Genomic DNA, 23,041 nt, shown 5'->3' with positions numbered 1-23,041 from the left:
TCCAGAAAGAAAGAAGAGAGAAATGAAAGAAAAAAACTGTCAAGGAAATAAAACAATATATTTCCCCCAAAATAAAAGACACAAGTCACAAATCACAAGTCTTCAGCCTGTAACAGCCCACAGGGAGTACCCAGCATAACACTTCCAAGGCCCATTACTGTGGAATTTCAAAACACTGGGAGAGAAAAAAGAATATTCTCGAAAATTCCAGAAAGGCCCAGATTGAGAGACAGAGAGAGAGAGGAAGAAGAAGAAAAGAAAAAAGAGGCTATATACAAAGGATCTTGAATAAAACTGACATTAGATTTCTGGATAGCATGTTTGAATGCAAAGACACAAAGACAATGGAGCAACTTCCATTCCAGCCAAGATGGAATAACATGGACTGATTTACCCACCCAGCTAAAACAACCAAAAGAATCAGACAAAATACATGAAACAATGGTTCTAAAGGCACCGGACATTGGGCAAGGAAGCACAGTGATCCTTGAGAGACAGGAAACTAACGAGGTGAACCCAATGACTGCCCCAGTTTACTGGTTAGAGAACCCTGGACAGCTGCACAGGAATTCCTTGATGATTCAGCAGAGGACTGATCAGCACATAATGGGTGAGCAATTCCCCAGGGCTGGGGAAAGAACCATCCAAAAGGATTCAAGGGAACAATACATGGTGCTCACACAGGGCTGAGAACAACGCCTGTTCCCACCAGCTAACTTGGGAAAACACATACACCACAGTACTGGGGAGAATAGTTTGGAAGGTCTTAGGCAATGAACACTGCTCCAGACCCAGCAAACTACAAAAGTAAGACCTGAAAAAATCAAACTGATAACAAATATCTCAATGACATACTTGAAACAAAGCTCAAGAACATTTATAGGAATACAAAAATATCTAGTACACCACAAAGTAAAATTTATAATATATGGCATCTCATTAAAGACTACCAGGTTTCCTTCCTGTAGGAGATAGCTTAAAAAAAAAAAAAAAAAGTAAAATAACAAAGACTATCAGGTATGCAAAAAGGCAGAAAAACACAACCCACAATAACAGTAATCAATGAACTGAAAGTGATGTGGAACTGATACAGATGTTAGAATTAACAGAGTAGGACACTGAAGGGTATTTATAACTGCATTCCATATATTGAAAATGATAAGCTACAAACCAAACAGAACTTCTAGAAATGAAAAGTACAATGTCTGAAATAAAAACCCAGCAATAGTAACTATCCAAAATAAAACACAGAGAAAAAGAATTTTAAAAATTAAAGAGAGCATCTGTGACCCAGAGGACAACTTCAAGACCTCAATATACATGAGTAATTGGAGTCTCTAAAAGATAAAATGAGAGCAAGAAAAAGAAAAAAAATCTTTCAAAATAATGGTTGAAAAATGTCCAAACTTTTTTTTTTTTTTTGGTGGGGGGGACAAGGTCTCACTCTGTCACCCAGGCTGGAGTGCTGTGACACAATCACAGCTCACTGCAGCCTTGACCTCCCCAGGCCCAAGTGATCCTCCCACTTCAGCCCCCCTAGTAGCTGGGACTACTGGCATGTGCCACCACGTCCAGCTAATTTGTGTGTGTGTGTATTTTTTTGAAGAGACAGGGTTTTACCATATTGCCCAGGCTGGTCGTGAACTCTTGGGTTCAAGAGATCCACTTGCCTCGGCCTCCCAAAGTGTTAGGATTACAGGCATGAGCCACTGCACCCAGCCCAACATGTCCAAACTTGATGAAAGCTATAAATCCAGAAATCCAAGAAGCTCAATAAATCCCAAGCTGATTGGAAACTTGAAGAAACCATTACCAGGGCACATCATAACCAAATTACTCAAAACTCATGATAAAGAAGAACTTGTAAAAACTAGCCACAGAAAAAGTTGTATTACATACAAAGAAAAAATATGGGGATGACAACAGATTTCTGTCGAGAAACAATGCAAGTGAGAAGAAAGTGGAGCAGTATCTTAAAAGAATGAAAGAAAAAAAAATCTGTCCATTTAGAATTCTATACCCAGCAAAAATATCTTTCAAAAATGAAGGTGAGGCCAGGAGTGGTGGCTCAAGCCTGTAATCCCAGCATTTTGGGAGGCCAAAGCAGGCAGATCACCTGAGGTAAGGAGTTCAAGACCAGTCTGGCCAACATGGCAAAACCCCATCTCTACTAAAATATACAAAAATTAGCCAGGCGTGGTGGTGCACACCTGTAATCCCAGCTACTGAGAGGCTGAGGCAGGGGAATTGCTTGAACCCAGGAGGCAGAGGTTGCAGTGAGCTGAGGTTGCGCCACTGCACTCCAGCCTGGGCAACAGAGGAAGATTCTGTTTGGAAAAATTAAAAAAAAAAAGGTGAAATAAAGACATTTTTATACATACAAAAGAACTTGGGAGGCTGAGGCAGGACCACTTGAGCCCAGGAATTGGAGACCAGTGTGGGAAACATAGTGATACCTCATCTCTAAAGAAACAAAACAAACAAAAATGCTGAAAGAGTTCATCACCAGCAGGTCTTTGCCATAAGACATGGTTGACTCCTTCACGCAAGAGGAAAATGATAACAGATAGAAATATGTATAGAACTACATAAAGGAATGAGGAAATACTTACATGGATAAATAGATAAGATTTCTTTTCCTTTTCTTTCTTTTTTTTTTTTTTAAATGAGATAGGATCTTGCTCTGTCACGTAGGCTGGAGTGCAGTGGTGTGAACACAGCTCACTGCAGCTTCAACCTCCTGGGCTCAAGGGATCCTCCTGCCTCAGCTTCCCGAGTAGCTGGGACTACAGGCATGTGACACTAAGCTCGGGTGTCACCAAGCTCGGCTAATTTTTTGGCTTTTTGTAGAGACAGAGTCTTTCCACATTGCCCAGGCTGGTCTCGAACTCTGGGCTCAAGTGATCCTCCCACTGTGGCCTCCCAAAGTGCTGGGATTACAGGTGTGAGCCACTGCGCCCAGCGTAAGATTTCTTATTACTTAATTCTTTTAGAAAATCACCAACTAAATAAGAAATATAACAATGTTGCATGCTGTTAACAACATGTAAATGACACTAATAGCACAAAGGTTGGGAGCTGGGAAATTTAAGTATATTACTGTAAGGTTCTTACGCTATACGTGAATTGGTATAACCTGAAGGAAGACTATGAGAGATTAAAAGAAAATATTACATATCCTAATTCAATCCCAATCAAAATTTTACCAGATGATTTTATGTAAATTTATAAGCTGATACTGAAGTTCATAGGGAAATACAAAGGATCTAGAATAGCCAAAACAATTATGAAAAAGAAGACCAAAGAGAACAAGGTTGGAGGAAGGCTGAGGGTGGGGAAAGGAAGTGACCTGGAGTGGGTGAGAGCAACAGAGCTGAATCCTTACCTATCCTATTTGTAAGTCAAAAGATAAACAGAAAAATCAAGAAGTATGGATGGAGCTAAAGGCCATTATCCTTAGCAAACTCACACAGAAACAGAAAATCAAATACTGCATGTTTTCACTTATAAGAAGGCACTTTGTTCCTCTAAAATGGACATAAAGCTGGGAATGATAGGCACTAGGGCCTACTTAAGGGTGGAGGGTGGGAGGAGGATCAGAAAAAAGTAACTATTGCGTACCAGGATTAGTACCTGGGTGACGAAATAATCTGTACAACAAACTTCTGTGACACAAATTTACCTATATAACAAACCTGCACATGTACTCCAGAACCTAAAATAAAAGTTAAAAAAAAAATGAAGAAGTAGCAGTAAGTACATTATTTGAGAAAATAAATATCAAAAGAAAGAATTCAAAGTGGTTGTCTCTGAGGGACAGGATGAGGGTAGCAGAGGACTGCCACTTTTTATTATAAACTTTTTTTGTACTATTTGGCTTTTAAAGACAATGTTCATAGCTTTCATTGAAAATACTTTTTTTTTTTTTTTAAATGTCAAGGGCTTCACAAAGATTCACTCAATATGTGAAAAATCACTACTGCAATGGTTAATCATGACTTGTCTTTAAAGGGTATACAGAACTCAGCTCTGTTACGAATTGGCTTTATAACCTTGAATATGACAGCTTCTCTGAGCCTCCAGTCCTCTTTTGTAAATTTGTAACGTGACAGAGGATGGACCAGATCACCTCCAAGTTCCTTCTGGCTCCACAAGTCCATGTTTACCAGGTAACATTTTTGCTTACACAGTTAGATACCACCCACCCATTCCTTAAAAGAATACATTACATTTCTTCAAAAATGTCCTCCCATCTACCTTCACTTCCATCCATCTGAGTTACTGTGGTGTTACTATATTCCACAATCATTAACATTTGCAGATAGAAATGACACAAAAGAAAACATTCAAAGCCAGTTACCTAAACAACAAAGTTTATATCTTAACCCTGTATGTTTCTGAAGATGTTCCATCTCTTTGGAAACTGTCAATTTTGGTTCCTTCTGGCTTTCCTATAAACCCACTAACTCTAATTTGAGAAGAAAAGAAAATCCCCTAATGGCATCTGGGCAAGGTCAAATTTGGAAGTAAACTACTCCTTCACAAATACTGACCAAAAAAAAGAGGTAGGTGCCTGGAAGGATCCACCCACTCTTCTCTCCTCTCTGCTTGTGCACCACCCTTTTCCTGATGCCCCTGCAGGCAAATGACCAGAAATAAGAGAAAGCCATCAACCATGTGGAGAAGTCTATTCTAAATTCTCACAGTTTCATTATGTCATTAACTTAGCAATCCTAAATGGACATTCGTGTCAGATTTTTAGGCAAATTCCAAATGAAGGCATCATTAGCACTAACAATTTAATGTGATGAAGGAACAGGGTATGATGGCATTACCAGAAGGAGAAGAAATGGGGGGCCCACCTGATAGGCTGCTCATCACATGGAGAACGTCATTTCAGCCCCCCTCAGAACAAAGAATCACCTACTAAAAGCTGTAACATCAACAAACCACATGCTTCTTGCCCCTTGATTTAGTTTGTGAAGACTCTTCCGGGGTTAATTTACAATTATAGCAAACTAGAAACTAATCTGCCAAGAATTCAGAGTCATTAATTTACGAAGATGAACCAATGTACCACATGGTCATTCACAAGAATTCCCCAATTCTCTTTATCAAATAGATGACACCTAATGTAATACTCAGAAAACAGTGGTGTGAATACTGATTTCTGTGGCATTGCATGATATTGATTACCTTTTAAATTATTTTCCCTTAAAAAATGGTATGAAAAGTCTTCAGACCTAATATTCCAAGGTATGTACATACTCCTACCTTCAGGTGGCTCTTTCAGTCTGAACAAAAGGTAAGGCAACACAAATAAGGTAGATTATGGCGCAATTATCAAAAGAATGTCATTCCTCTCTGCCTTACTGTAAGCAAAGCAATTGAAAGCATTCCTAACATGACTTTATACTGTTAAAAGAAAGAAAACAGTCTGCATGGCCTTCTGAGCAGGACGGTGAGTACGAAGACATGTTCCAAGTGTGGTACAGGATCTCCTGCTCATTCATTTAAACGTTTTTCCAAGTGGCCACAAGGCATTACTTGTTAGGTGCGGGAACACTAAGAAGAATATGCGACAATCCCTGACTTTATCTTTTCACTTCTTACAAGAGTCCCAAAGGCAAACAATTCCCAAGGACTCTGGGTGGCACAGAAGGCATCTCACAAGGCATTTCTAGTGGCAGGGAAGGATCATAAATGGATATCTTAGGAGGGAGCGGGCATTTTGGAAAGAGCATGAATGGGATTTGGGAAGAGAGAGATGAGGGCTTGAATTTATTGATTGGTTTTGTGACTCTGAGCAAGTTCCTCAATTAAAAAATGGGTTACTGTGAAGATTAAGAAACAAAACAAAATAGAAAAGTGCGTGTTATGGTGCCTGGCACATGAGAGACTCTGTAAATGCCAGTGCCTTCTCTGTCACCTCCCTTTCCTATGGTGGGAAAGGTGGACGGTCGGTCCATGTTTTTAGAGAAGACACTGATGTGGGTCTTCAGAGAGAAGACCAATGAAAAACATCAGAAAAGGAGGAGGAAAAGAGAGAAGGAAGAGCAGTAAGGAAGCACAAGGAGCAAGAATAGCTTGTGTAGGATGGTCCCCAATGTTGGGCAGCAAGGAGCAAAGTGTTCCAGCAGCCTTGCTGATGGGCAGGTAAGCCATCAGCCACATGGGCATAAGCTAATTAGCCTGTTTGGAACCTGTGGATCACCGAGAACCACCTCAACCGCCCTACCCTATTGGAAATGTACAAAGGTTTCTAGTTTCACAGTTCTACTCCCCAACATTTTATTATGAAAACTTCAAATATATAGAAAAGTTTAAAGAACTGTACAGTACAGGCACAGTGATGTGTGCCTGCAATCCTAGCTACTTGGGAGGCTGAGGCGGGAGGATCGCTTGAGCCCTGGAATAGGAGACCAGCTGGGGCAACATAGCAAGATCCCATTACAAAATAAATAAATAAATAAATAATAAAAATAAAGATAAAACAATTCAAATACCAAAACAAACAAACAAAGAAACAAACAAAAAAACACACATAAAAAACAACAACCTAAAAAAACGGGTCTGGTACAGTGGCTCACGCCTGTAATCCCAGCACTTTGGGAGGTCGAGGTGGGTGGGTCATCTGAGGTTAGGAATTCAAGACCAGCCTGGCCAACATGGTGAAACCCAGTCTCTACTAAAAATACAAAATTAGGCATGTGGTGGCACATGCCTATAATCCTAGCTACTTGGGAGGCTGAGGCAGGAGAATCGCTTGAACCGGGAGGCGGAGGTTTCCATGAGCCAAGATCGCACCAGGAGGCAGAGGTTGCAGCAAGCCAAGATCTCACCACTGCACTCCAGCCTGGGCAACAAAAGCAAAACTCCATCAAAACAAACAAAACTATAGTAAACACCCATATACCCATCACAGATTTGTGTCCTTTTGCATTTGGGAAAAAGAGGCACAAAAGGGAGATTCTAGAATATTCTCATTTTGCAAACCTTTGGCTTCTGCACTATCAGCAAGCTGAATGAAATGAAAAATCTTTGCTTCAGAGATTCTTGAATGGCCAAAAAGGAGGCCCCTCAACTCTGGAGATCGTATTTAAACACGGAACCACCTATCAGTACAAGGACAAACTTGGCTTTGGGCCACAGCAGTCGTTTTTCATTCATCCACCAACCTCCCCTAAATAAACACAAACATGCTGCAGTTTCTGCTGGCTTATGATGTACTAGCAGCATTTTTTAAAAGCATAAAGTGTCAAAAAAAAGAACTACGAGGAAAATGTTAAGGATTTCTAAATCTGGCAATTAAAATACAGGATTTATACATTTAATGCTTTATTTCCGCTAACACCACTATAAATTATACAGGACTAATCCTAAATGCACATGATATGGGCAACTCAAACAGAAAATCTGTTTTGCATTTAGGTAACAGACATGGAAAAAATAGTATTTCACTTTCCTAACATCTAAGTGTGCTGAGGGCAATTTGTTTCAATTATTAGCACCTTATACTATCACAAAAAATTATACTATTACATGAAGATAAGTACTCAATAATATAACACATTGTTAGAAACATAGATGATAATGAGACTTTTAATTATGGTTATAACATGAAGGTATAGAAACAAAACATTAATTTTCAAATATTACTGCTATTATGAAACATGAAAGCGTTCTAACACAACAAAGGTCATATAAGTATAAGGTGATGTTAAACTTAGCTTCATGTTATTTAAAATAAAATCCTCAGATGACACACTGCTTTAATGTGTGAGGTGAAAGCAGGCTTTCAGTGCTGAATTCCAAATTTCTGCATACAGGAGCTTTTAAATGGAAATGCTGAATTTTATTGGAGACACTAACAAACCCTTCTATGTTTTCAAATTTAAAGAAAGCTAAGTCATTGCTAAAATCTCCTAAACTTTAATGAAATAATTACAAATTTTAAAAAAACTATAGAAATCTTAGAGTTTGGATTATTATTATTATTATTATTATTATTATTATTATTATTATTATTATTATTACTAGAGACACGGTCTCACTCAGTCACCCTCGGCCAGAGTGCAGTGGTACAATCTCAGCTCACTGCAGCCTCGACTTCCTCAGCTCAAGTAATCCTCCCACCTCAGCCTCCCGCCACAGCTGGGACTACAGGGGCACACCAACACACCCGGCTAACTTCTGTAATTTTTGTAGAGACAGGGTTTCGCCATGTTGTCCAGGCTGGTCTTGAACTCCTGAGCCCAAGTGATCTGCCCATCTCAGCATTCCAAAGGGCTGGGATTATAGGCATGAGCCATCTGGCCTGGCTGAGTTTGAATTATTTTTAAAAAATACATATAGATAATTTTTTTGCTCTGTTGCCCAGGGTCTTGCTCTGTTGCCATGGCATAATCACGGCTCACCACTGCCTCAAACTCCTTAGCACAAGCAATCCTCCCACCTCAGCCTCCTGAGTAGCTGGGTGTACAGGCATGAGCCACCATGCCTGACTAATTTTTTGATTTTTGTTGTTGTTAGACATGGGATCTTGCTATGTTGCCCAGGCTGGTCTTTAAGCTGTCCTTAAGCAATCCTCCCATCTCATCCTCTCAAAGGGCTAGGATTACAGGTATGAGCTACCATGCCCAGCCAATACAAGTAATTTTTAATAAACACAATTGTTCTGCTTCCCCAGCTGTGCTTTTGTCAAAGTCTACAGAGTTGACATTTTACACTCTAGCTCGATTAAAGCAGACCTTCATCTAAAAATCAATCCATCCATTTGCCAGATGTGTTACAGCCCATACAACAGGTGAGAGGAGAAAGGCCAGATCTAAAAAGCATTTTAATAAATAAAACATAAAATAGAAAAGCAGTAACTGAAAATTATGAACTCAAATGTGATAACTCATATTATATGATAATTCACTCATGAATTATCAATAATTCATAATTCTCTATTTACATTTTTTAAGTATTCTAGGTTTCTCATCAGCATTCTCTCCATTCTCAACCATCAAAAGAAAGGTTTCATGTAAAATTCTACTATTAAAATAGTATTCCAAGTTGTCTGAATCCCTTTAAGATTTTTTTAAATTGCGGTAAAGTACACGTAAAATTTAGTGTCTTAACCATTTTAAACGTACAGTTCTGCAGCTTTACGTCCACTCACACTGCTGGGCAACCAATCTCCAGTAGTACTGAATCACATTAAACAACTCCCCAGTCCCACCTCTCCTCAGCTGGGGGCAATCACCGCTCTACTTTCTGTCTCTATGAATCTGACTTACTCTAAGAACCACATGTAAGTGAAATCATCTGGTGTTTTGTCTTTTTGTGATGGGCTTATTTCATTTTGTATAATGTCCTCAAGGTGCTTCTATAGCTAAGGAGCAGAATTTACATCTATATCTTTATCTTAACCCAATTACATTTTTACAATTTGCTTGAAGCAAATTGAAGCATTTATTAGAATCTCCTTCCTTTTTAAGGCTGATTAATATTCCACTGTAAGCATATGCCACATTTTGCTTATCCAAGTTGTCCACATCTCTTTTATGTGATGCTACTCTAAGGAATCTTGTTGAACTATCCCCTCTCAAAGAAAGCAACCGTGTCCTGACCTACTGGTCCAAGAGATGTCAAAGGAAGGAGACAAACCACATTCATTCGTCTTTCCTGGATACGCAACCAGACAGATACGCCAGAGGGGGCATCTGTTAGAGCTGTACCACATCTTTATTAAAAACCAAGTTTTATGTCTTTATGTACATTACATGGTAAAATCAATTTTCCTGGTTAATCATTCTATTTTATTAGTAACTGTACACTTTAAAATTCTGCATTTTACATTAACCAGACTCTAGTTTTATGCTGAGTATTTACTTGAATATCTTAGAATACTCTTTTGAGAACAGGCTGATCCTTTCTTACAAGTGTGCAGCTGGTAAGGTGCAAAGTAGCTGAATTCAGAGGGAGGAATGAGTGGGGGTGGTGGAAATTCTTCCTTATTTATTAAAATAAATAATTTAGAACAGGTGTTAAAGGTCTCTACCACTTTTCCAGTCTGAAATTAGCATAGCCCTTTAAAAGCCAACTAGACCTAGCCAAAACTGGCAAAGAGGAGGGAAAGGTGGTGGCGGGTCAGCAGGAAGAGCTCTTGATTTGCTGCTAGAACATGAAGGCACGAAAAACATGGCACCTGCCCAAAGCAAATCAATGATTTTAGTAATAAGAGCAATGTATTTAAAGTTCTGAGAGAAAACAGTTTTTGAATCTAGACTTCTACATCCAGCAACATTATACATGCAAAACAATGTAACATTTAAGAAAATTACTTCCCTCAAAAAAGTCCACACAAAAACCGCTGGGATGGCTGAAAGATTCTTCCGGGCTGCAAAGTTTTAATGACATAGGAATACACTTTCTTCTCAATGTCCCATTTATGCAACTTTTTTTCTCTACAGAGGATAACATTTATACAACCATAACATTATACATGCTGTATCCTGACTGTCATCTCTTGGGATCAACTTATAAAGAGGGCACAAAAGTATAGATACAAAAAGTAGTAAATATTATAAATAATAACTAACCAAAGTGAGAAGAGGGCAGAAAGAGACAGAAGGCGGAATATACATACTAAATTCCAAATCTTTTATAGTAGTAATCAGGATACATTGTTCACAGTTGGTAAGTCAAGAAATGGAGGTATTTAAAGGAATAACAGAAACCACCAAAAGAATATAACAGGAGCTGCCACTGGGAAGAGAAGCTGCGAGTGAGGAATGAAGATTTTCCTCCTTCATTTTACACTCTACTGTACTACATGAATTTTTTAAAATTATGTGCATTTATCATTTCAGTGGTTTCAAAGGTGTCATGGGAAACATTTTCTCTGCTAAAATATACTTAACTTATAAGATCTACATTGAATTTGCCAACATTTACTCTGCCCAAATATAAGAGAGATTTTGCTGTGGCGGCTAGACTAGGTAAATCTACAGTCCTTTCCAGAAGCTACGGCTCTATCCCAAGGGATAAGCAAATTGTAAAAATATAATTTGGTTAAGATAAAGATAGAGATGTAAATTCTGCTCCTTAGCTATAGAACCTAGAGCAAACAAGAGCTAAACAACAGGAAATTTCCCCAGAAAAAGCAAGACTAGGGACAGAAGAGGCAGTTAGAGCAGAACGGAGGTGTCCCAAGAGGCCCAGGGCAAAAGAGAAGCACCAAGGAAGAGTCAACACAGAGCTTCCTGGACTGTGTGAGAGAGCCAGCTGCCACCAGGGTCAAAGGGGCCACTGCTTGCACTGTAGACACACATTTTGAAACAGCAGTGGACAGTTGTGGGTCTCAAGGTGAGAGGCACCCACTCAAAGTGATGAATGTCTAAGCACAGGGCCAAGACAAAGAGGGCAAAACGGGCTGAGTACACATTCTTCTGCCACAGTGCTAGTAGTTTCCAACCATTTTGTTGAAACCATGAGAAGGACCTTCTAAAAACCTCACAAGTATATAGCTGGTAGGTGGAAATTTAGAGGGCGGTCTCCACTAAAAGGGCCAATGATTCTTTTTTTTTCTTTTCTGAGTCTCATTTTGTCACCCAGGCTGGAGTGCAGTGGTGGGATCATGGCTCACTGGAGCCTCGACTTTCTGAGCTCAAGCCATTGTACCACCTCAACCTCCTGAGTAGCTGGGACTATAGGCATGCGCCACCACGCCTGGCTAATTTTTGTTTGTTTTTTGGAGATGGGGTCTTGTCATGTTGCCCAGGCTGGTCTCGAGCTTCTGAACTCAAGCAATCCTCCAGCCTTGACCTCCCAAAGTGCTGGGGTTACAGGCATGCGCCACTGTGCTCAGCCAATGATCTTTTTATTTGACATGTCTTTATTATTGTAGTGTCATAAAAAGCTTTCATAGGTTCACCTGTGACACTGATTTACTGTATGTTCCTAAACTAAAAATTCCACTATAAGGATTTTCAAAACTCTAATCTTCAGGTTTAGAAGAGACTGCCATTTGCTATTTGAGAGAATCAAAGGGTCTCACGAGTTTTTATCAATTTCCATGTCATGCCCTACACACTGTACACAATATAAAAGCATTTGGAATTTAAGAGCCAGAAGGGACTTCAGCATTCTTTCCACCAAAATGCCTCATTTAAGATGAGAAAACAGAGGCACACGCTGGGCTCTTGATGGGTATTTACTGAAGGGAAGACAGAATGAAGAGTCTTTTCCGAGGTGCTAGGTGGTGGCAGAGCCCAAGCTGGAACCCTTGGCTTCTGGCTGCCTGATAAGTCAGTTCTCTGTCCACTCTGCCCTATGGCTTCTGATGTCTCTAAGGATTTTTCAGTAGGAAGGGAGAAAACACTTACTCCACAAGCCCATTTATGAATAAATGTGTAAGCACTTTGACAAGGCAATGGGTCCTGGAATATGATCTGGTGAATCAGAATTCTCCTTCCTAAAGGGCTTTTTCCTCACCTTCTAATGTAATACATATATTCAGTTACTTTCAGAAACCACTAGCTGCAGATGAAAACCATGTGGAATCCAAAAACCACAGCTTTGATATATGCATTAGCATTTCCTACCTAGCAGGAATTCCAAGAGCTACTCAATTTTCAAGGAAGGCTGAAATTTAGTCTCATAGAAAGGAAAGGCTAGAGGGAAGAGACGGCCAATGGGATTTTCCCATCAGTTGAGATAAACCAAAGAGCAAGTAACCAAAGGGCATGACTGATTAAAATCTCTATCAGCACAAAGTGGCTTTAGAAAATCATTCCCTTTAATTAGAGAACATTACAGTATTAATAAAATGGGAATAGTAATAGCACCTATCTTTCAGGAATGTTGCGAGTGTTGGTGTTGGCTTATGGGGACCAAGTACCTATTAGTGAGATCTTACATGTTTCAGCATCCACTGTAGAGGAGTATTCTCCAAACACTATGCTACCCTGTATTTCTTCAGATCCCATACCACCCAACCAAATCTTCCTCCCTCTCAAAGCAAACTATGTTCCGTCCAGTTTCTCCAGAACCCAAGCCCTCTCTTTTTTCCGGTTAACTATAAAATGCCTGAATATTCTGGACACTGAATCTATTACAGGAAAGAAAAGAAGCACACTGCTACAATACCAGTGCAAACAGCAAAAGAAATGGATGCTCATCTCTAGCAGCACTGCTAATGGCCACGTGTAGAAGCTCGACTGCTGTGACCAGCTCTGCCAAGGGCTCAGAGTCAATTCTCTAAAGCAAATAGAAGTGAGTCACAGAGCAGTGCCTGTCTTCCTCTCGACCATAGTGCCGCCCTCCAAATCTTAACTGTACCTTTCTAATTATGGATGCCTGAATTTTTACATTTATATCTATGGCATTTCCCCCATACTTTAATCCCTTATTTTATTTAAGAGACTAATAACTGTTTAAAGAAAAAGAAAGAAATGAATAAAAGCACTAATGTATCCATGGGGTTTATACAATATGTAGAAATAAAATATAAGACAAAAGATTGCAAAGGATTGGGGAAGGGAATAATTGGAAATATACTGTTAAGAGTCTCACACTGTTCATGAAGTAGTACATTTTTTACTTGAAGACAGTCAAAAACAAAAAGAGAAAATAAAAATAAAAGACTGTGATACTTGAAAGATGCATATTATAATCTTAGAGTAGTGCTTGGCCAATAGAAATATAATGTGAACCAGGTATATAATTAAAAATGTTCAAATATCTACCATTTAAAAAGGAAAAAGAAGTCAAATTAATTTAATATTTTTAACCTCATATATCAAAAATATTATCATTTCAACATGTAATCTGCATGTAAACAATGACTAATGTAGTTTACATTCTTCAAAATCTGGTGTGTAGTTATATTCACAACCCATCTCATTTTGGACTAGCAACATTTCAAGCACTCAATAGCCATGTGGTTAATGGCTACCATCTTGGACAGTCTAATTCCAGAGCAAGGGTCAACTTTTCTCTAAAGGGCCACAGAGTAAACATTTTGAGTTTTGGGGGCCATAAGGTCTCTGTCATAACTACCCACCTTTGCCATTGTAACTCAAAAGTAGCCACAGGCAATATGTAAATGAACGGGTGGCTGGGCACAGTGGCTCGTGCCTGTAAGCCCAGCACTTTGAGAGGCGGAGGTGGGAGGATCACTTGAAGCAAAGAATTCAAGACCAGGCCGGGTAACATAGTGAGACCCCATCTCTATTAAAAAATTATTTAAATAAAACAAAATAAAACATAAATGAATGGGCAAGGCTGTGTTCCAACAGAACTTCATAAAAACATGTGAGCCACGTGGGCCGGATTTGGTTTGAGAGCTGTAGTTTACCAACCACCAATCTGGAACAACGACTTTAAAAAACAACACAAAGAGGTATAAGCAAAAAGTCAATAGAGAAGATAAAACGGGATGATAAAATATCAGCAAATACTAAATAATACATAATTCAACCAAAAGGCAGTAGAATAAGAGGAACAGAGGGACACAGAACAAATAGGACAAACAGGAAACAAACCACAAGATGGGAGGCAGACCTGTCTTCAACATTAATTCAATATAAATGGCAGAGATTGTCAGAAGCAAGAGTCAGCTATATGCTATTTATAAGAAACATACTTTCATTATAAAGACAAACCAGTTACCAGTAAAAGACTGAACAAAAACATACGATGCAAACACTAAGTATAAGAAAATAGGCAAGGTGTGGTGGCTTATACCTGTAATCCCAGCACTTTGGGAGGTCAAGGCAGGTGGATCATTTGAGGTCAGGAGTTCAAGACCAGCCTTGCCAACAGAGCAAAACCTGGTCTCTACTAAAAATGCAAAAAATTAGCTGAGTGTGATGGCACATGCCTGTAATCCCAGCTACTCGGGAGGCTGAGGCAGGAGAATCTCCTGAACCAGGATCTCCTGAGGCAGGAGCAACTCCTGAACCAGGGAATTGGAGGTTGCAGTGAGCCAAGATTGCACCACTGCACTCCAGCCTGGCAACAGAGCGAGACTTTGCCTCAAAAAAAAAAAAAACAACCATAACCCTGATACCAAAACTTGACAAAGACTGAAAATTACAGGCTGGGCATGGTGGCTCACACCTGTAATCCCAGCACTTTGGGAGGCCAAGGCAGGTGGATCACGAGGTAAGGAGTTCGAGACCATCCTGGCCAACATGGTGAAACCTCATCTCTACTAAAAATACAAAAAAAATTAGCTGGGCATGGTGATGCGTGCCTGTAATCCCACCTACTTGGGAGGCTGAGGCAGGAAAATTGCTTGAACCAGGGAGTTGGAGGTTGCAGTTAGCCGAGATTGCGCCACTGCACTCCAGCCTGGCAACAGAGTGAGACTCCTTCGAAAAGAAAAAAAGAAAAAGAAAAGAAAAGAGAAAAGAAAAGAAAAGAAAATTACAGTCTAATATTCCTCATGAACAGAGATGCAAAAAATATTTAACACACTATCAGCAATCAAATCCAACAACATATTAAAAGGATAATACTTCATAGCCAAGTGGGATTTCTTTCAGGCATACAAATCTGATTAAACATTCAAGTATCAATTAGTATAATTCAAAATACTAACAAAATAAAGGATGGCCAGGTGCACAGCTCCCACCTGTAAACCCAGCACTTTGGGAGGTGGGAGGATCTCTTGAGGTCAAAGGTTCAAGACCAGCCTGAGTAACACAGTGAGACTCTTGTCTCTACAAAAATAAAAAAATTAGCCAAGTGTGGTGGTGCACACCTATAGTCCCAGCTACTCAGGAGGCTGAGGTGGGATGATCCCTTGAGCCCAGGAGTTCAAGGCTGCTGTGAGCTATGATTATGCCACAGCACTCTAGCCTGGGCAACAGACCCTGTCTCAGAAATACTAAAAATAAATAAATAAAAGACAAAACCCATAAGACAAGTTTTAAAGACACAGAGAGAGCACCTGAAAAGAGTCAACATCCATTTGTGATGTTGAATGATTTCTTAACGTACTAGAAATGGAAAGGAACTTCCTAAACCTGAGAAAGAATGTATATGAACAACCTAAAATCTTAATGGGGAAACACTGAACTTCTCCTCCCTAATACTGGAAACAAGGCAGGGATACCCACTCTCTCTATTTCTACTTAACCATATGCTAAAGGTGCTAGTCAGTGCAATAAGGCAAGAAAAATAAATAAAAGACATAAAGACTGGAAAAGATGTAAAACTTGTTAATAGCATACAACATAATTTTGCACATAGAAAACCTTATGGAATATTTTTAAAAATCCTATCAGAACAAATAAGTGAATTTAAAAAGGTTGCAAAATATGAAGTCAATATATAACAATGAATTATATTTCTTTTTTTTTTTTGAGATGAAGTCTCGCTCTTGTCCCCCAGGCTGAAGTGCAATGGCGTGATCTCGGCTCACTGCAACCTCCGCCTCCCGGGTTCAAGTGATTCTCCTGCCCTCAGCCTCCTGAGTAGCTGGGATTATAGGCACCTGCCACCACGGCCAGCTAATTCTCGTATTTTAAGTAGAGACAGGGTTTGGCCAGTCTGGTCTTGGAACTCCTGAACTCAGGTGATCCGCCCGCCTTGGCCTCCCAAAGTGCTAGGATTACAGGCGGGAGCCACTGTGCCCGGCAACAATGAATTGTATTTCTATACAAAAGCAGCAAACAGTTTGAAAATGACATTTAAGAAACAATTCCAGGCCAGGCCTGGTGGCTCATACCTATAATACTAACACTTTAGGAGGCCAAGGTGGGTGGTTGACTTGAACCCAGGAGTTCGAGACCAGCTTGGGCAACACAGTAAGACCCTGTCTCCACAAAAAAATTTTTAAAAATTAGCTGGGAGTGATGGCAAGTGGCTGTAGTCCCAGCTATTTGGGTGGCTGAGGCAGGAGACTCCTAGGGCCCAAGAGGTCAAGGCTGCAGTGAGCTGTGATCATGCTACTGTACTCTAGCCTGGATGACACAGTGAGACCCCCATCTCTATTAAAAAAAAAACAAACTTAGGAAGAAAACTAACATAAAATATACAAGATCGCCACAATAAAAACTAAAAAATAGGCTTACTGAAGAAACTGGCAAGATTATTCTAAAATTTATATAGAATGCAAAAGATCTAGAATGGCCAAAGAAATCTGAAAAAGAACAATGTTAGAGGGTATATGCTTTCTGGTTTTAAGACACTATAAACCCACAGTAATAAGATAGTGTGGTACTGGCATAAGGAAAGACATAACTGACTGTAAGTGAACAGAGCACAAACAGACCTAGACATACATGATCAGTTGATTCTTGACAAAGGTAGCAAGTCAAACCAATGAAGGAAGAAAACTCTTTTAAACAAATTGTTAAAATGTTGTTGGAACAATCAGACAGTCATATGGAGAAAAATAAACCCTGATCTCCATATCTTACTCCACATACACAATTAATTTGAAATGGGTCATGACCTAAATGTAAAAGTTAAAATTACAAACCTTCTACCAAAAAAAAAAAAAAAAAGAGACAATCACTGCAACCTTAGGGTAGACAAAGATTTTGGGGTGGTGGGGGGAGGGAATCACTAACAATAAAAGGGAAAAAACTTAATAAACAGAGCTTTATGAAAATTAAAAATATCTGGCTGGGTGTGGTGGCTCACACCTGTAATCCAAGCACTTTGGGAGGCCGAGGCTGCTGGATCACTAGAGGCCAGGAGTTCGAGGCCAGCCTGGGCAACATGGTGAAACCCTGTCTCTACTAAAAATACAAAAATTACGCAGGCGTGGTGGCGCACATCTGCAGTCTACTCAGGAAGTTGAGGCATGAGAACCACTTGAACCTGAGAGGCAGAGGTTGCAGTGAGCTGAGATTGCACCACTGTACTCCAGCCTAGACAACAAGCAAGACTCTGTCTCAAAAGAAAAGAAGAACAAATCAAAAATATATGCTCATTTACAAACATCACAAAGAAATGAATAGGTAAACCACAGAATCGAAAAAATACACGTGCAGCACAAATATCTGACAAAGGCTACGTATCCAGACTACATACAAGAACTATAAGTTAATAGCGAAAAGACAAACCCAATTTTAAAAGGGGCAAGAGACTTAAAAAGCCACCTCAATGGTCAACAAGAACATTAAGAGAGAAATGCAAATTAAAACCACAATGCAATACTGTCTCATTCCATCTAAGATGACTAAAGTTAAAAGACTGACAGTCAGGTGCAGTGGCTCACGCCTGTAATCCCAACACTTTGGGAGGCCGAGGCAGGGGGACCACTTGAGGTCAGGAGTTCAAGACCAGCCTGGCCAAAGCGGCAAAACATCGTCTCTACTAAAAATACAAAAATTAACTGGGTGTGGTGGTGCACATCTGTAGTTGCAGCTTCTCGGGAAGTGGAGGCCCGTGAATCGCTTAATCCCAGGAGGGAGGCTGCAGTGAGCCAAGATCGCACCACTGCACTCCAGCCTAGGAAAAAGAGCAAGACCTGTCTCAAAAAATAAATAAGTAAATAAATAACATAAAAGATTGATGGCATGAAATGCTGACAAGGATGCGGAGCAACTGAAACTCATACAATAAAATGGCATATCAAACTCGTACTATAAAATGCTATATCCACTTTGAAGAGCTGTTGCTTTGTTCTTATAAAGTTTAACACAAACTTATCCTAAAAATCAATAATTCTACTCCTACATAGGTAGACAAAAAAACTATCTTACCGAAACATTCACAGCAGCCTTACTGATAATAGCTCCAAACTAGAAACAATTCAAATGTCCACCATCAAGAGAATGGGGGTAAAATAAATGCTGCATATTTACACAATTAAATACTACTCAACGATTAAAAAAACTGCTGAGATGCAATAGCAAGGATGAATTTAAAAAATATATTAAGCAAAAAAGTTAAACACAGTGCCAAACAACTCTATTTTTTATAAATTCCAAGAATAGGTGAAACTAATCTTAGAGTGGTCAAAATTTAAAAATGGTTGCTTAGGGTCATGGGAATTGTAGTGGGAATTTGGGATTGTTTGAAAACAGACACAAGGAAATTCAAGGGAAACAGAAATGTTCTATATCTTGCTTTGGTTGGAGGTTATATGAGTGTATACAACTGTTAAAACTCTTTGAACTAAACATTTATGATCTCTGCATTTTATTTTATCTTAATCATACCTCAATTTTTTTAATCTCTAAAAAACCATTTTTAAAGTATAGAGGGCAATTTGAAATATTAACAGTGATTGCTTCTGGGTGTCGGGATTATGGCTAATTTTTTTCTCTTGTTAATTCACATTGTTCTAAACTTCACAATTTTCTATAATGAACATATGTATGTATACATTTTTCCCATTTTCTATACCTGTGTTTTCTAGTTTCACAAAGATACCAAAAGTTGCCAGCATTTATCTTCTGCAGGGAGGATTATGGGTGGTAAAAGGAAGTGTGAGTCAAGCATTCTTTCTACAGTAGGCACCTGGTTCAGTATCTACAGGACCTGAAAGCGCAGGAGATCAGGCAGAGGCAGCAGTACTGAGAAGAGCAAGGGATCAAACACACATGAGTTCAGTTCTAATCCTGGTTCGCTCACAGAACTGGTGAACAAGACACAAAGCCTCCATCTCCTCAACCCTAAAATGGGAATAAGACATATCCTGGGCTAGGCACAGTGGTTCACACCTGTAATCCCAGCACTTTGGGAGGCTGAGGCGAGAGCATCACTTGCATCCAGGAATTTGAGACCAGCCTGGGCAATAGAGCGAGACCTCATCTCTACAAAAAATCAAAATTAGCCAGGTGTGGTGGTGCATACCTGTAGTGCCAGCTACTCAGGTTGAGGTTGGAGGATCACTTGAGCCCAGGAGGTCGAAGCTGCAGCAAGCTGTGATTGTGCCACTGCACTCCAGCCTGGGCAACAGAATGAGACCCTGTCTCAAAAGAAAAAAAAAAAATCCTGTCTACCTCAAAGAGGTTTTGTGAGGGTTAACCAAAATGGCTATGGTCTATAAAGCACTCTCTAAAACACAGGGAATTCAGGTCATAGTCACTTCTGATATGATGTGAAAAGTTAGAAAGGCCATCTTTCTCAAAAGTCAGATTTAGTACTTACAAACCTATGAGAAGCAACAAGAAAAGCCATTGCTAGAACTCTGGCCTTTTAAATTAACAGCTGAGAGCTCTTACCTATTGTTGCGGTAATAGTGATTCTGCAGGGCATAGGGTATGCACTGGGGGTTTAACCGTTTGCTGTCAGCCTCCTTCCAGCTATCTTCAGTCCACTTTCTTTTGATCTGCTTCTCTTCCTGTTTTCTCCCCATATATTCAGCATAGGTTTGGATCCGATAGCTTTCTGCATATTTGCTGGTATTGACAGCTACAAGGAAAAGAAAAAAAAATAAAATGCTTACAAAAGTCTGGCCTAGCCCCAAAGATGACACTTTTGAAATGTGGCCTAAGGTGGTCAAAGGAGCCCCATCAGGCCTGAGGTCTGACCCTTGGCTCTGCCACCTGTAAGACAAATGACCTTGGGTACACCTGCAAGCTCTCCAAGTCTGAGTTTTCTCATCTGGAAAAAAAAGCCATTGCTCCCCAATCTCATTTTCAGTGTGAAAGTGCTTTGTAAACTGTAAAGAACCAGTAATGATGTAAGTAAAATACTAGTTTTCAAAATATTTTCAGCCAACACTACTATTTGGATATTATTCATTTTCAGAGTAACAAAATGAAAATAAACAAAACCACTACGGGAAAACTATAAACCCTCACTATTTTCCTAAAATAAAATGACAACAAAAAGCAATATTGCCAGTGGTGGCGATTACTGTGTCACACACTGAAGATCTCCTGTAAGTCTGTGTGCAGCGTTTTACATGCATTATATCTAATCTTCATAGTACGCTTGCAAGGGAGAAAATGTTTTTACTGGGGAGAAAGCAGGGTCACAGAGGTCAGGGTTTTGCTGTAGACCATCCCTGGGTGAATGGCAGGGATAAGATGCAAAACCAGGTTCCTCAAACCCTAATACCAGGGTCCTTCTTATTACTCTGCATCTATTGGAAGTGCTTTATTATTTTCATTTTATTAATTTTTTTAAATGATCAGGCTTTATTACCTGTTTTGTTACAATGAGTTTTAAACAAATTTGTACACCCACACGTCGTCCATCACGCAAATTAAGATAAAGAACACCCCCCTCACCCTCATGCCTGTTTTTAGACAGCCTCCCACCCCTCCTTCACTGGACAAAGGCGCCTCAGATGTGTAGTACAATTATGGCATTATCTTCCTCAACTTGAAAACTTTGCTGTCACCACTGCTATCATCAGGGCTTAATTTTGCCTTCTCTTGAGCTACCTATAACTGGAATTACACTACATATGCATTTTTTGGTATTTTATTTATCTTATTTCAATACTTTTGGGGGAACAGGTGGTGTTTGGTTGCATGGAAAAGTTCTTCAGTGGTGATTTCTGAGTTTTGGTGCATCCATCAGCTGAGCAGTGTACACTGCACCCAGTGTGCAGTCTTTTATCCCTCACCCCCTCCTGTCCTTCCCCTGGAGTCCCAAAGTCCATTACATCATTCTTATGCCTTTGCTTCCTCATAACTTAGCTCCCATGCACTCTGCAAATTTAAGACAGCTGCACAATACTTAGGACATGCCTCTGCTCCTTCCGCCTTAAAGACTGCTAATTCTCTGTAATGCACCTCTGGCTGGCAGCGGTACTTGAAAGCTGGGGCTTAATCCCCCCTTGGTGTTAATGCTTCAGACTAAGGCCAGGTCAGTTGTGTTCTGATCCCATGCTGCCCCCTCTTCTGAGGCTGCTGTGGATGGATCACGATGGCAGCATGGGAGTGAGGATCAATGGTGGCCTCTTGGTGCCCATTTGCTACTTCTGGCTTCCAGTTTGGGCATATGCGTTCCTAGCCCACTATCACTGCCAACAACTATTACCCACACTGGCAGTGAGACCATCAGAGCCTGGCCACGCTGTTCAGGGCAGTCTTTGTACCTGGTAGCTGCAAAGCGCCATGATATCAGAAACAGAATCTGTCTACCTGCACCTAGAAAACCTCTGGATATGGAATAGTTCTCAATAAAAATGATTTGACTGAATGCAGAGCAGAGTGCAGTGCTGGTGACGAGCATGCAGACTTTGGGCACGTCGGCACTGGACAAGGGACTCCAGTTTACCAGGGACCTTAAAACAGAGGGAAAGACAACTGTATGAGAGGCAGATGTCCCACATCCGGCACCTGACACATTTTAATCATCAACTAGGCCAGATTTCACTAAAACTTAGTGCAACAAAGGTTTCCGGAATGTCATGCCCTAAATATTTAGTCATCTAAAAAACAGAACAAAACAGGAAAAAACTCTACTTCTTCAGAAAACACAAATTTTTACTAAGAAGTTTGTGTACTTTTAAAATATTCACTCAAGAGTTAAAGAGAAAAAGGAAAAAAAAAAACCCTCAAAGTATCAGAGAAGCAGGGCACAGTGGCTCACACTTGTAATCCCAGCACTTTGGGAGGCCAAGGCAGGAGGATAACTTGAGCCTATGTAGTTGAAGACCAACCTGGGCAACACTGTGAGACCCCCGTCTCTAAAAAGAAAGTGCTAGAGAATGTTCACATTATACAATGTCTCCCAAAGAAGTCGAGTGGGTTACTGAAATGTCAGCTGAAAACAGCACACTCTGCCTCTCTCAGGAGATAAGCGGTGAAAGGAGGCAGTTCTGGAGATGTGCTATTGAGTAAAGTTACTCATATCAGAGAGCCACAGACATAGGATCCTTTCCTGAAAATCTTATTCTTTGGAACAGTTATTTTTCTTACTTTGAATGTGTCATATTTCTGTTATTTTTCACTCATTTACCCAGCCTCCCAACAATTCATCTCCAGTAAACATTGTCCACCCATTCTTCCATGTGGTTAACTGCTTACTGAGTGTTTTTGTCCCAGGAACTATGTCAGGTATTTGGTAAATCAAGACACAATCTCCACCCTCTCTTAAAGGTCACCCTGTCACATATCAGATTTAT

The 23,041-nt window shown here is 40.0% G+C and overlaps 1 protein-coding gene across 8 annotated transcripts in view; it reads right to left on the bottom strand.

Annotated features, from left to right (window-relative positions):
- Nucleotides 1-23,041, bottom strand: part of PARN (poly(A)-specific ribonuclease) — a 191,333-nt gene that overhangs the window by 26,790 nt on the left and 141,502 nt on the right. For all 8 annotated transcript variants that reach the window (XM_054454916.2, XM_063654684.1, XM_054454918.2 and 5 more), the window contains one exon: nt 20,181-20,370. In XM_054454916.2, coding sequence (XP_054310891.1) covers nt 20,181-20,370 — 190 coding nt within the window. The remainder of the gene's footprint in view (nt 1-20,180; nt 20,371-23,041) is intronic.

This window comes from Pongo pygmaeus, chromosome 18 (assembly GCF_028885625.2).
Source record: "Pongo pygmaeus isolate AG05252 chromosome 18, NHGRI_mPonPyg2-v2.0_pri, whole genome shotgun sequence".
In the NCBI taxonomy this organism is placed as follows: domain Eukaryota; kingdom Metazoa; phylum Chordata; class Mammalia; order Primates; family Hominidae; genus Pongo; species Pongo pygmaeus.
The sequence above is the reverse complement of the archived record's forward strand: the minus strand, read 5'-3'. Positions and strand labels throughout refer to the sequence as shown.